General features: G+C 38.8%; 1 protein-coding gene across 3 annotated transcripts in view; it reads right to left on the bottom strand.

Annotated features, from left to right (window-relative positions):
• TAF4B (TATA-box binding protein associated factor 4b) overlaps positions 1 to 14,095 on the bottom strand; it is a 126,063-nt gene extending 111,968 nt beyond the window's left edge. For 2 of the 3 annotated variants that reach the window (XR_006707285.1, XM_045457143.1), the window contains exon 1: positions 13,253 to 14,095. Coding sequence is in view for 2 of the 3 variants with exons in the window: in XM_045457143.1 (XP_045313099.1) it covers positions 13,253 to 13,595 (343 nt within the window). In the remaining variant the exon portion in view is untranslated. The remainder of the gene's footprint in view (positions 1 to 13,252) is intronic. The other variant, XM_045457144.1, reaches the window with a different exon arrangement.
• Between the last annotated feature and the right edge of the window lie 323 nt (positions 14,096 to 14,418).

The following is a 14,418-nucleotide window of genomic DNA, read 5'->3' as shown; positions in this document are numbered from 1 at the left end:
TAAAAGTGTCATACCACACACAAAACCCCTACGGCATTAACAATACAAAGGCAAAAAGTAAAACCTTTGAAACTCTTAGGTAATATACAAAATTATCTTTCTGAACTTGGGATAGGGAGACTTTCTTAAATAAATTTGACACATTCTACTATACCAAAAAAACTTTTGTTTACCAAAAGACACTACCAAGCAAAAAAACAAACTACCAAACGGAAAAAAAAAAATTTTAGTTCACTTATGTTTGAAGAATGAATATCAAAAATGAACAAAACACAGATGCCAATGACAGGGAAAGGTAAATTAAGACCACAGTGAGAGATCACTTTATATCTACCTAGATGGGCAAAAATTAAGAAGTCCAAAGACAACATTAAGTGTTAGATGTGCAGCAACAAGAACTCTAACATCCTGATGATGGTATTGTAACATGGTAGAATTGCTTTGTTCAACTTTACATGATTGTGCCAAACTGATTCCCATTTGTACTCTCTAACCCAGTAGTATTTCTAATTTAAAGAAATTCTTGTCCATGTCAGTAGGAGGCACAAACGAGAATATTCAGAGCTGATGTTCCATTTCTGGAATGGGAGCATCAAGAGCTCAACAAACCTGCCTCCTAGCAAAGCAAGCATAACTGGTGAAAATTATTTTTAAAAACATCATTTAGAGTCTTTGGAAATTGCCTGAAGGCATACAGAAAAAGACTACACATTATTAAAGAGGATTTACTAAAACTCAGTAAGAACAGCAAGAATCTCTGGCATCTGAACCATGACCTGCTCCCTTTTCCTTCTCACATCAGGCAGTGTGGTCAACACAGGGCCTCTTCCTCTCCCAAGCTCCCAGTTGAGGCTATGGTATCTTCCTGGAAGGAGCAGGCCACCAGCATTTCTGATCTGCCCCACAATGAGCTGCATACAACAGAGGACAAATTTGAGATAAGTGTATCCAAAAGTTTCCAGGCTTCTTCTTTTACTCATCTCTACTCATAAAAGGAAGGCTCTACACCTCAGGGATGGAACACTAAAAATATCTGGACCCCAATGTCCTTCACCCTAGTTATTTTGTAGGAGTTATTCCATGCCGGGAGAGGTAAGCAGGTAAGATCAAAGGCTACCACCCATACCTAGTACCCCACTCCTAAAGCAGGGATATTGCCCAGAGAGAAGTATGCCACAGTCCTGGTCCCCACTCCAAATATCTCCCCAGAGAAGCTGACTTTATTTCAACACAGCATGGGCAAACTCAAAGGTAAGAGCACTCTCAAATACAATAAACAATTAAAAGAAGGATGGTAGCTTCATGACCCACACAAGATAGGCAACAGGCCTAGCTCTAGTTTACCAGAGAGAACCAGATAAAGAGATAACTAAGAAGGGTCTTCCTGATGTCAGAACAAATGTGTAACAATAAACCTAAAAAATTAACCAGTAAAGGAGCCTAAATTTAATTGGATCAGACTGTGGAGCAAGGTAGGCTCTAGGGCATTGTTGAAAAAAATAGGGCAAATGGCTGGCAACCAATAGAGCTTAAAAGCTAGGTATGGTTATCAACAGAGAGGCACAGCTAAACAGGATTCAGAGAAAGTCAGAGAGAGCCCTGCTACAACCAAGGCTGTGCCCTCTGAGGTGCAACATCAGAGGCTTCCCATTGTAGGGAAAATAGATTTCACTAAAATAATCTAGCCAAACAACAATAATACACTCAAGGGAATAGGGGACAGTACCCAGAGTTGCTACAATATATTACTTTTGAATAGCAAATTACAGTATATGCAAAGGAAAAGAAAAGTGTGACACACAGGAAAAAAAGGCAAAGCAACAGAAACCACCCACGAGAGAGACTAGATGTTAGATCTAACAACAGAAACTTCAAAGTAAACATTATATATTTGTTCAAAAGACAAAAGGAAACCATCTTAAAAAAGCAAAGGAAGGTATGATGAGATCACCAAATAGAGACTATCCCTAGAGAGATAGGTACCATAAAAAATAACTTCTGTAGTTAAAAAACACAATAACAAAAAATTCACTAGAGGGGTTTGACAGTGAAACTAAGTAGAAGAAAGATCAGTGAACTTGAAGATAGATCAACAGATTATTAAATCCAAAGAAAGGAGAGGAAAAAAGAATAAAGAAAAATGAACAGAGCCTCAGAGAAATGTGGAAAACTGATAGGCACCACAACATGGGCATAATGTGAGTACCAGAGAGGGAGAACAAGAGAAACATAAAGAGAGAGAGGTAAAGAAACAGAAAAACATTCAAAGAAATAGTGGCTGACTGAGCCACCCAGGAGCCCAGACATTTTTGCCTTTTGATTGAATTATTTAGACCATTCACATTGCATGATATATAGTTGGGTTTAGGTGTGCCATTTATTTTTGTTTCTGTATATTTCCTCTCCTTTTTGTTTCTCTCTTTTTTTCCCCTGATTTCATCTGCATTAAGTGAATATTTTCTAGTGTAACACTTAAATTTCTTTATAATTTTTCAATACATATATTTAGAGGTTCTATAGGCTACAATAGAGTTTGCAATATATATCGTATTAGAATTTATTTCACGTCTGTATTAACTTATTTGGGTGAGATATAGAAACATTTCTCCTATTTAGCTCATTTTCCTCTCACTTTTATTTTTGTGCTATTATTGTTCTATATATTGTATCTAGATATATTAGAAACCCAACAATACCTTGTTATTATCACATAATGTAACTGTATGGTTTTTAAAGAAACTGACAGAAGAAAGGAGCAAAGGATGTATTTGTAGCATTTGTTTCATTACTTTTGCATTCGCCATTTCTGGTTTTCTTCATTTGTTCCTATGGATTTGAGATTTCATCTAAGGTAATTTCCTTAGTGCAATACAACTTTACTCCTACTCACTTTCTGTTGTTATTCACAAATATATTATTTTAATGGTATAGGCCCAACAATATAATTATATACATACTGTTCTATACAATTTGTTTTTAAACAATTTTTTAAATTACGAGAAGAAAGGGGCGCCTGGGTGGCGCAGTCGGTTAAGCATCCGACTTCAGCCAGGTCACGATCTCGCAGTCCGTGAGTTCGAGCCCCACGTCGGGCTCTGGGCTGATGGCTCAGAGCCTGGAGCCTGTTTCCGATTCTGTGTCTCCCTCTCTCTCTGCCCCTCCCCCGTTCATGCTCTGTCTCTCTCTGTCCCAAAAATAAATAAACATTGAAAAAAAAAAATTAAAAAAAAAAAATTACGAGAAGAAAGCAGAATTAACATACATTTATATTGTCATGATTTCGGCTCAAGTCATGACCTCATGGTTCGTGAGTTCGAGTCCCATATCAGGCTCTGCATGGATAGTGGAATTCTTGGAATTCTCTCTCTCTCTCTCTCTCTCTCTCTCTGCTCCTCCCCTGCTCACATTCTCTTTCTCAAAATAAATAAACTTAAAAAAAAAAAAGATATACAACAGCAACCATAAGAAAACTATAGAGTGGTCAGACCAATATTAGACAAAATAGACTAGGTATGTTACTAGAGATAAAGAGGGGCATTTTATAACTGATGTAACACCCACTGGGTCAGGAATATTAATATGTACCCAAAAACAAAGTCCAAAATATACAAAGCAAAAGCTGACGTAAGTGAAGTGAAAAACAGAAATTCAATGATAATAGTTGAGAGATTTCAATACCCCACTTTCCACAACGGATAGACAACTATATAGAAATCAACAAGGAAATCAAATACTTGATCAATACTATAAACCAACCAACCAAACACATCCATAGAATACTCCACCCAACAACAGCATTCTCCATAAGTGCACATGGAACATTCTCAATGTTAGGACATAAAATAAGCTCCAATAAATTTAAAAAGACTAAAATCATACAATGTATAGTCTCCAACTACAATGGAATGAAATTTGAAATCAGTAACAAAAAGAAATTGAGGGAATTCACAAATATTTAGAAGTTAATTACTTCTAAGTAATCAGTTGGTCAATGAAGAAATCACAAGGGAAATTGGAAAATACTTTGAAAGGAGTAAAAATGAAGACATAATATACCAAAATTTATAGAATGCAGCTAAAGCAGGGTTTAGTGGGACATTTATAGTTATAAATGATGGTATTTAAAAAGAAAAAAAGATTCAAATCAACAACTTAAACTTCCATCTTAAGATACAGGGTTGGGGAGGGGCAGCAAAATAAAAACTAAAGCAAGCAGATGAAAAGAAAACAATGAAGACTAAAGCAGAATTAAATAGAGTATAAAAACAAAGGAGAAAAAGAAAAGCAAAAGTTGGTTCTGGGAAAAGACCAACAACACTGAAAAACCTTTACCAGACTGCTCAAACTACTAAAACCAAGAATGGAAAAAAAAAAAAAAAAAAGAGAGAGAATATTACTATTAGTCTTATAGAAAGATGGATAAAGGAATACTGTAAGCAACTGTAAATCCATAAATTAGATGACATACATGAAATAGGCAAATTCCTAAAAACAAAAACTACTATAACTGACTTAAGAAAATAGGCAACCTGAATATGTCCAACAAATGAATTTAATTATTAATCAAAAAGTGTCCACAAGATACGCCCAGGTCCAGATGGCTTCACTGGTGAAGTCTATCAAAAATCCAAGGAAAACTTGATACAAATCATTCACAAACTCTTCCAAAAAAGTAGAAAAGAGGGGCGCCTGGGTGGCGCAGTCGGTTAAGCGTCCGACTTCAGCCAGGTCACGATCTCGCGGTCCGTGAGTTCGAGCCCCGCGTCAGGCTCTGGGCTGATGGCTCAGAGCCTGGAGCCTGTTTCCGATTCTGTGTCTCCCTCTCTCTCTGCCCCTCCCCCGTTCATGCTCTGTCTCTCTCTGTCCCAAAAATAAATAAACGTTGAAAAAAAAAAAAATTAAAAAAAAAAAAAAAAAGTAGAAAAGAACAAAGGACGTCTCAACTCATTCTGCAAGGTCAGTATTACCATGATACCAAAACTAGTCAAGGCCATCACAAGAAAACAGAGACCAATATGTCTTATGAATATAGATACAAAAATTTCCAACAAAGTACTAGCAAACTGAATCCAGTAGCACAAAAAAGTAACACCACATAATATCTATCTCACTGCATAAGGCTGGTCTAACATAAAAAAGTTACTACAAAACAACCTATCAAAATAGGACAAAACCACATGATCATCTCAACAGATGCAGAAAAAGCATTTGACAAAATCTAACACCCCTTTTATCATGATGAAAACACTCAATAAAATAGGAATGAAAGCAAACCTCCTCAAACTGATAAAAGAGATCTATAAAAGACTCACACCTAACATCATATGTCATGGTGAAGGACTAAATGATTTCCCTTTAAGATTAGGAACAAGACAAAGATTACTGATGAGGAATGAGACAAGGATACCTGCAATCACTGCTTCTATTCCACATTGTATTCAGAGTTCTAACCAGGGCAATTAAGCAAGAAAATGAAATAAAAGGCATCCAAAGAAAGAAGTAAAATTATCCATTCACAGATAATACAATCTTATATACAAATATCCTATAAATCCATGAAAAAATATTAAAACCAATAAACAAGTTCAGCTAGGCAGCAGGATACAGAATATATAAAAATCAGCTGTATTTTTATATACATTTGCAATGAATGACTAAACGGAACAAAGAAAACAATTTCATTTACAATAGCACCAAAAAGAATAATATACTGGCAAGTTTAACAAAGTAAGTATAACACCAATACTCTGGAAACTACACAAAGCTATTTAAATTTTTTTTGAGAGAGAAATAGAGGGCGTTGACACGTGAGCAGGGGATGGGTGGAGAGAGACTCTTCAGCAGTATCTACACTTATTGGTGGAGCCTGGAGCAGGGGTGGGGGGTTGGATCTTATGACCCTGAGATCATGATCTGAGGTGAAATCAAGAGCGGGACACTTAACCAACTGAGCCACCCAGGTGCCCCTAGAAACTACAAAATGCTGTTGAAGGAAATTAAAGACCTAAATAAATCAAGTGGCTCAGTCAGTTAAGTGTCGCACTTCAGCTCAGGTCATGATATCACGGTTCGTGAGTTCAAGCCCCTCATTGGTCTCTGTGCTGAGAGCTCGAGCCTGGAGCCTGCTTCTGATTCTGTGTCTCCCTCTCTCTCTGCTCCTCCCTCACTCATTTTCTCTCTCAAATAAATACACATTAAAAAAAAAAAAAAAAAAAAAAGACCTAAATAAATGGACACTTCATATTTGTGGATCAAGAGACTTACTACTTACCTTGTAGGATCATTAAAGGGGATTAAATAAGACAATACTTTTGAGCAGACTTTTGAATTTTAAAGTTATCAATTGTAGTAGTTGTTATTAATGTCGAAAGGTCTACAATACAAACTTTTCTTCTAGTAAGTACTCAAAACAGCAGTAGGAAGTAATATTAGAATAGTTGCAGACAGACAATACTGAGAATAAAATAACAAGAGCTCATCTAAAGTCAATGCTCTTCTGACTGAAGTGTTTATCCCAAAAGTCCAATTCCAATGAGCAACAACCTAGTGAAATGCACTTAAAAACATACAAAGGAAACTGAACATTAGTCTCTTTTGTGAAAACCACCTACCAAGCCTCTGAATCAAATCCTAATAAATATGATTCATTTTCCAAACATAAAAGGATACACAGTTTTGCCTACTTATCCTACAGAAATGTTAAAAAAAAATTTAATTACACATTAGGTTACAGAGCACCTTTCCTCTAAAAATATTAAGATGTTAAAGTGTAGGGGCGCCTGGGTGGCTCAGTTGGTTAAGTGATTAACTTCAGCTCAGGTCATGATCTCGCAGTTTGTGAGTTCGAGCCCTGCGTCAGGCTCTGTGCTGACAGCTCAGAGCCTAGAGCCTACTTTGGATTCTGTGTCTCCCCCTCTCTCCACCCCTCCCCTGCTCACGCTCTGTGTCTGCCTGTCAATAATAAATAAACACTAAAAAAAAAAAAAATTAAAAAAAAAGTGTAAAGTGGTCTGGTATCCACCTTCTATCTGGTACATAATTTAACATACTCTATTCATCTGCCCAGTGAACTATTATATGCCAAGTTGCCTTTCCTATTTTGTCTTGGTTGCAAGTTGATCCAGATGGTGGTTCTAATTTGTCCATATTCCCAGCAATGGTAAATAGTAAATACTTTAAGAATAGCAGACCCATCCAAATCTAAGAATCAGAAAAACTTTAGAATTCATCTATTATAACGTCACATCTATACATAACTGCCTGACTGGTGACCTTCTAGTCTCTATTGAAATAAGTCCAGAATTAGGAAGGTAGAGAGGTATAAATGCCCCTGCTTCACAAGTAGATTAGAAATACAAAGTTATTCCTTAATGTGGAATCAAAATATTCTTCCCATTAATATTCAGAGATAGGATGTTCCCTTGTGCAATCTCACAAAATAAGCTTACTTTCATTACCATAGGACAGTACTTTGAACACTTAAAGGCAGCTAAACATACCCAAAGTTGTATTCTTGCTCAGGCACCATGGCCCCAATTCCTTTAATTTTTCAAATCAGTTTCCCTTATTGAGCTTAAAGTCACTTAAGTTTCTCTCTCAGTCTAATAATTCTTTGAGTAAAAGAAAAAATTAAAATCAATCAGTAAGTTTTTATCCCAGATTCTACTATCAGTTATGGCACATCTCCTCTATCCTCCATTTACACCGTTGATTTGTCAAAACAGAACTTCTATTTACCTTTACTAAATTTCACCTTTTAAAAGTAGGATGTTTCCAGGTGATTTTACTTTTTTTTTAACTTGTCATATTTGTATTTATATGTGCATGTATTAGTTTACAAAAATAATACTGTTGGAGAAAAATTAAGCCCGGAATAATTTATGGAAATTCTCAGAATCTATTTGATTTTCAGGAGAGGAACTGTGTCTACCTTATTTACCACTGCATTCATGGTAATGAGCATAGAACCTAGCATATACTTAACACTGACATATATAAGTTAAAAAAATATATGAATAACTTTAAAGCACTCTTATTTCCTTGATCCAGAAATTCCAAAGTTCTTATTATCTGTCCCAAGAAAATAATCAACACACACACCACAATCTCAATACAGAACATTTGATGTACTTTTATTTGTCAGTAATTTTCTTTTTTTAATGTTTCTTTTTAGTTGTTTTTAATGTTTATTTATTTTTGAGAGAGAGAGAGAACGAACAAGTGGGAGAGGGGTAGACAGAAAGGGAGACACAGAATCAGAAGTCGGCTCCAGGCTCTGAGCTGTCAGCACAGAGCTCGATGCAGTGCTTGAACCCATGGTTGGAAGATTATGACCTGAGCTGAAGTCAGATGCTTAACCAACTGAGCCACCCAGGTGCCCCTATAAGTAACTTTTTAAACAAAAAAAGCATAAGCAACCTAAATGAATAGAGAAAATGTTAAATAATGGATTTTACACCCATTAAAATTAAGTTTCTGAGGTTATAAAATACAAATAGTCACTATATAATGGTAAGTGAAAAGCAGGATATAAAAATTATACAGTAGAATCCCAATTATGTAAAATTAGAGGAAGCACACATACATTTTTTTCTCAAAGAAACTAAAAGCTTTAGGGGAGTGAAATGTTCTATATCTTGGAATGGTGGCTATACCTTTGTCAAATTTTTCAAAACTTACTGTAAATGGTTTCCATTTTAAAATAAATGTACATGTAAAAAACTGTAGCTCCATAAAGTTTACATAAAAAAAGGAGAGAGACTAAAAGATACACTTAAAATATCTGAGGATAATTTTTCAGTATTTTCCAAATTGTCTATAACAAACATATAAAAATGGGGACACGTAGACATTGAGGTTATTTCAAAATCCATCTTTTTGCATGGAGACCAATGCAGGGCTTGAACTCATGACTCTGAGATCAATATCTGAGTTGAGATTAAGAGTCGGATGCTTAACCAACTGAAACACCCAGAAATCCAACCTCTTAAATTACAGTGAATTTGGTAGATGTCATACGTATTAGATCAACAGTGCCCAGAGTACCTATAGCCAACTGCTATACAGGTACCTTAAACACTCCAGACATGCCTGCTATGCAACTCTGTATTCCACACAAATGGTGTTCCCTAGAGTTCTACAACATGTAGACCTATATACTTATCTTAGTTAATCCATATGATACTTCTGTGAAGAAGGTATGATCCAATTTTAGACATAAGAAAACTGATATTGAGGATGAGGTTAATAAACTTGCCCAAGATCACAAAGCTAATAGGTGGTAGAGCTGGGATTCAAATCCAGGTCTGATTCCAAGGCCAATGTTCTGCCCTGTATTGCTACACTTCACTACTTTCCACAAAGGCTAACTCTCCAAGCCCCTTGTTATCTACAAATTTGATCGGCACACTTATTCCTTACTCTGGCCCTGAACTACACCTTCCCAGCTATCGTATACTATATACTTACTTTACTTCACAAAAACAAGAGCCCTCTTGGGCACAGTTATTCAGTAAGTAAAAAAATCTATAACATTATCATCCAGCCACATTTTTCTACATTTAAAGTCCATCTCTCTCCACTCAATTATAGGGCTCATCTTTTATTAACGTTAATTAAAGTTAAGTCCGGAAAATTACTATTGGATTCCATAGGTACCCTTTTAAAATTAAGTATTAACATTGTTGATTACGCATTTGAACAATTTTCTGGGGATAAAAATTTGGTAATCCTATTAAAGATTACCTTTTGAACCAGCAATTCCACTTCTAGCAATTTATTCTTTAAAATACACATTTATAGAACTGCGCAAAAATACACCAAGATGGGGGCGCCTGGGTGGCGCAGTCGGTTAAGCGCCCGACTTCAGCCAGGTCACAATCTCGCGGTCCGTGAGTTCGAGCCCCGCATCGGGCTCTGGGCTAATGGCTCAGAGCCTGGAGCCTGCTTCCGATTCTGTGTCTCCCTCTCTCTCTGCCCCTCCCCCGTTCATGCTCTGTCTCTCTCTGTCCCAAAAATAAATAAACGTTGAAAAAAAATTAAAAAAAAAAAAAATACACCAAGATGTTTATTATAGCATCATTTATAATAACAGAAAGTAGCGCAAACAATATCGATGTCTAGGAACAGGAGAGTGGTCAAAAAATGATGGTACTTTGATACAATGGACTACTAAGGAATTTTTTTAAAAATGAGGAAGATTTATACGTACTAACATGAAAAGGATAACAAATTGTTAATAGTAATACTCTGGTGAAGGGTGTATTACACTTCAGTATTGCTTTTTTTTTTTTTTACAAGAACATATGTCACTTTTATAAGCAGAATAAGCAAAGCAATCAAGAATAAAATACACTGATATGTGTAATGGCCCTTGGAACCCCTTAGGGGTTGCAGCCCTATTGCCCTCTGATCTCTCCACATATACTAATATGTGCATTCAAATTCTCCAGCCTCCTCTGAGCAAGGAACTTAGCTAGGTGCTGGATAATAAAGTCAGGGTCCCTACCGTCATGCAATACCCTGGATAATAAAGCCAAGAGTCCCTACCCTCATGTAATATCCTTTTGATGAAGCCAGGGTAGAAACAAGAAGCACTAGCTTTTCCAGTAACTGGTTCAGGAATCTAAGATCCAAATCCTATGCCATGTCTCAGCATGAAGGAGGTGATGAAAAAAGACCTGAAGCATTTTACAAGTTACTTTCACTAACTTCTGTACAGTACAACCGTCAAACAGAATCTACCACAGTTTATGACCTAACAGAAGCGACCAAATCCTTGATCATCATTCTCAAACAAGTGACAGAAGAAACACAGAATACCAAAAACAGAAAGAGCCACAGTCTGGCCTAAAATCCCACACGTTCAAAAAAGAGAAGACCAAGAAGACCAAAGAAATTACCAAAAACATTCAACAGAATAATTTTCAGAGCTTTGCTACAGCTTCTTTCATTTCCTCACAATGCCTCCCCTTTTTATTTCCAGCCCCTGCTCCCTAGAAAAACTTGTGGTGCATATGTATATTTTTAAAAACCAGTTCTGTTCATTGAGAAAATGCTGAAGTAAACAGAAATGAAATACTTAAAGTATTCATTATCTTGGAAAAAGAAGAGTGGACTTCTATATGTTTTAAGCATCCCTGAGTAATCAATTGCTAATCCTCAGGATATAAAAGAAATAGTACAAGACTCATAACTTTTACTGTGTTTTCATTTCATTCCTCAACTACTGGTTATCTTACTGTGCACTAACGAGAGCACAAATGTTAGTATGCTTTTCTGCCACCCACCAGCTGAAATTCCCAAAAGCTGCTCTTCAAAGCATCTTCCCACCTCCTCTGTAAATAACAATTCCTAAAGGCAGTTTATGTCCTCTGTAGTGGAAGTTTCTCCATGGTCAATAGCCTAAAGTGTTTTTACTGTAGTGCACACCTAGGTTGTGGTCTTGGTTTATGGCTATGCAGCTCTGGTAAGTTTCAGTTTTGGTTTCTTTGTGTACAAAAGATTAGGCTCTAAAATTCTGTCACTCTTAGCTCTGATATTCAATTAGGCATAGTCTACACACACACTAAGTGGTAAGCATAGTGTGTAAAGAGTAAACAGACCCAGGGGTGCCTGGGTGGCTCAGTCGGTTAAGCGGCCGACTTCGGCTCAGGTCATGATGTCACAGTCTGTGAGTTCCAGCCCCGCATCGGGCTCTGTGCTGATGGCTCAGAGCCTGGAGCCTGCTTCCGATTCTGTGTCTCCCTCTCTCTCTGACCCTCCCCCACTCATGCTGTCTCTCTCTGTCTCAAAAATAAATAAACGTTAAAAAAAAAAAAAAAAGAGTAAACAGACCTGGATTCAAATTCCCTCTGACACCCATGAGGTGTCTGGCATTGGACAAATTATTTATGCTTAGAAACCTTTCCTTATTTGCTACCTATTATGACCAACAAAAAGAATATAAATATGAAAGTGTGTATAGCACGTATACCAGTGATTACTGATTAGTTTCCACTTACCAGCAAGTTTTCGCTCTTGACAGTTCCTCTATTTTAATACTTTTTTGACTGTTTCTGAACAATCTTCACTGACAAGAATTTAGTTTTTAACAAATTAGGAGGTGATTTCATTCAAACACATTAAGTACTTTACAAGTATATGCAGGATGACAATTTAGAACCGGCAGAAAATGTATCCAGTGGCATACACGGCATAGCCTTAAATATATATATATATCTTGTAGAATACAAAACTGAAACAGAACTTCATCAAAAGTGAAGAACATGATCTTTCCACAACATTCTTGATCAAATAGAACATTGGCTACAAAAGAGCCCCTATCATTTTGCTAGGGGATACTGAAATTTTGAATCAAATGCTTCACTCCTATACCATCTTTGCAGGTCTGAGATCCAAATACTACTAATAAAATAAACAGAAGACAATATAATTACGAGAAGAGTTCACTCCAAAGAATGTGAGATGTGCCTTTTTTCCCGACTGAAAACTCCAAGACACCTTCAGTTGAGGAAAGAAAGCAGAACACTCAAATTTACAATATGCTGAAGAGTCACAAAGCAAAATCTTTATGTAAATCATGAAAAACAGCCCAAACATGTAGACCCTTCCATAAAAAGTGGTCACAGGCTAACTGCAGCATTCACACACTGCTTCAGATTTAAGAGTCGCATGCCTGTGATCGGTCAACTCTGGCATTTGCTGGGAATGAGTGGTAATCTTCTAACTGAAAACTACAACCATCACACATCTAAAGATTGTGAGGGAAGCAGCATTATTCATTTCTGGTACCAGAAAAGCAGTGAACTTATTTTAGCTAGCTTAAATTTAAAATCCTCTTTTAGTCTTAACACACAAGAACTTAAACTTTAAAAAAAAAAGACATGGTTATCTAAGCATGTAGATATATAAATTGGTCTCTTCTGCATATGAAAATAAACTTTAGTTATATTCTATCTTCCCCCACCTAGGAGCTAGTGCCTCAAAGGTCCTCCTGAATATACTGTTCCAGCTTTCACTGTGTCACTTAGGTGAAAAGATTCTTTCCTTAAATATGGAAAGAAAAACTGTGCAGTAATGACTCAAAGAGGCTATATCAGTTGTAAAGCCAAATCGCTGCCCTGCAAAGTCGATTATGAAAGGTTCTCTTAGCTGAGTTTTTTAAAGCTAACAGCATGAAGGGACAATCCGGAGCTGCGACGTTTCCCGTGTCACCACTGGCTGGAAAAGCTGGAAAAGGTGATCGACATACCTGGAGGAAGCTGCAAATTAGCAGGCAACTGGATTGTTGTGGTGTTGGGGGCTTTCACAGCGACTATCTGAGGAGCAGGCAGCGGAGGACCGCTGCTGAGTTTAGGAAGAGCGCTGACAGAAGCCACTTTGGTCACCAGGGTCCCCACGGGGGACCGCAGGGGCTGGGACACCGTGGACTCCACACAGACACTGACAGGAGCCTTAGTCACGGCGCCCAAGGCCACCGGAGTGCTCTCCACCCGCACAGGGAGAGTCCCAGCGGGGGCCATGGTCACGGTCCCGGAGGCGCTCACACCGGCGGGAGGAGCGGCGCCGGCCGGTTCCGTGAGACCCGCGGGCATCCCCCAGGTGGATCAGCGGCAGCTGCGACGCTGCCGTTCCGGGAGCAGAGGCGAAGGGAGGCTTGACAAGCTGCAGCCGACTCCAGAGCAGTTCCGGCTCCACAGCATCGCTAGGGAGAGGCGCAGGGGCCGCGACACAGAAGTCAGTGACGGACGCCGGCTGGACACAGACCCGCGCGTCCCAGACCTCCCTCCGGTTAGTGCGGCCCCGGCTGCAGCAACATCTGCCCGGCCGCTCGCCGCTTCCTCCGGGGAGCTCACACGTGCGCCGGCTCAGCCCGGCGCCTCAGCCTCGGGTCCCGCTACAGCGGAGCCCGGCTGCGCGGTTCCCGGAAGGGCGTCACTTCGGCTCCCACCACCCAGAAAAACTCTGCGCCCCAGATCCCCCGCCAGAAATTTAAAAACTACAAACCCGGAGCGCCCCAAAGCCCCCTACACACACTCGGCGTGGCCCCACCGCGCGACCACGCCAGCCATGTTTATATAGCCACGCGGAGACCTCGCGCACGCGCACAGGCCGCCGCCGCCGCCCCGGGCTTCCCCCGGAATCCGGCTCTGTGATTGGCCACATACTGGAATCGCGCTCGTGACGTCACTAGGGACGCCTCCAGAGGGCGTTAGAATCTTCCCCCAGAATCAGGAGGAAGGTGGGTCAAGTTGCCAAAAATCTACCGTGTGGGAGGGGCGGGCCGCACTTGGAGAACTGCGACATTCGCGTTCCTCTTCTTGGTATTCCCAGTTGTATGTTCCTTTAAAAGCCAGGAGTGTAATTTCTACACGCTTCTACTTTTTTAAGGAAAAATGTGGCGGACTGGTTTCGGAG

Source organism: Leopardus geoffroyi, chromosome D3 (genome assembly GCF_018350155.1).
Source record: "Leopardus geoffroyi isolate Oge1 chromosome D3, O.geoffroyi_Oge1_pat1.0, whole genome shotgun sequence".
NCBI lineage: Eukaryota > Metazoa > Chordata > Mammalia > Carnivora > Felidae > Leopardus > Leopardus geoffroyi.
Note: the sequence above shows the minus strand (reverse complement) of the source record. Positions and strands in the feature narration are given on the sequence as shown.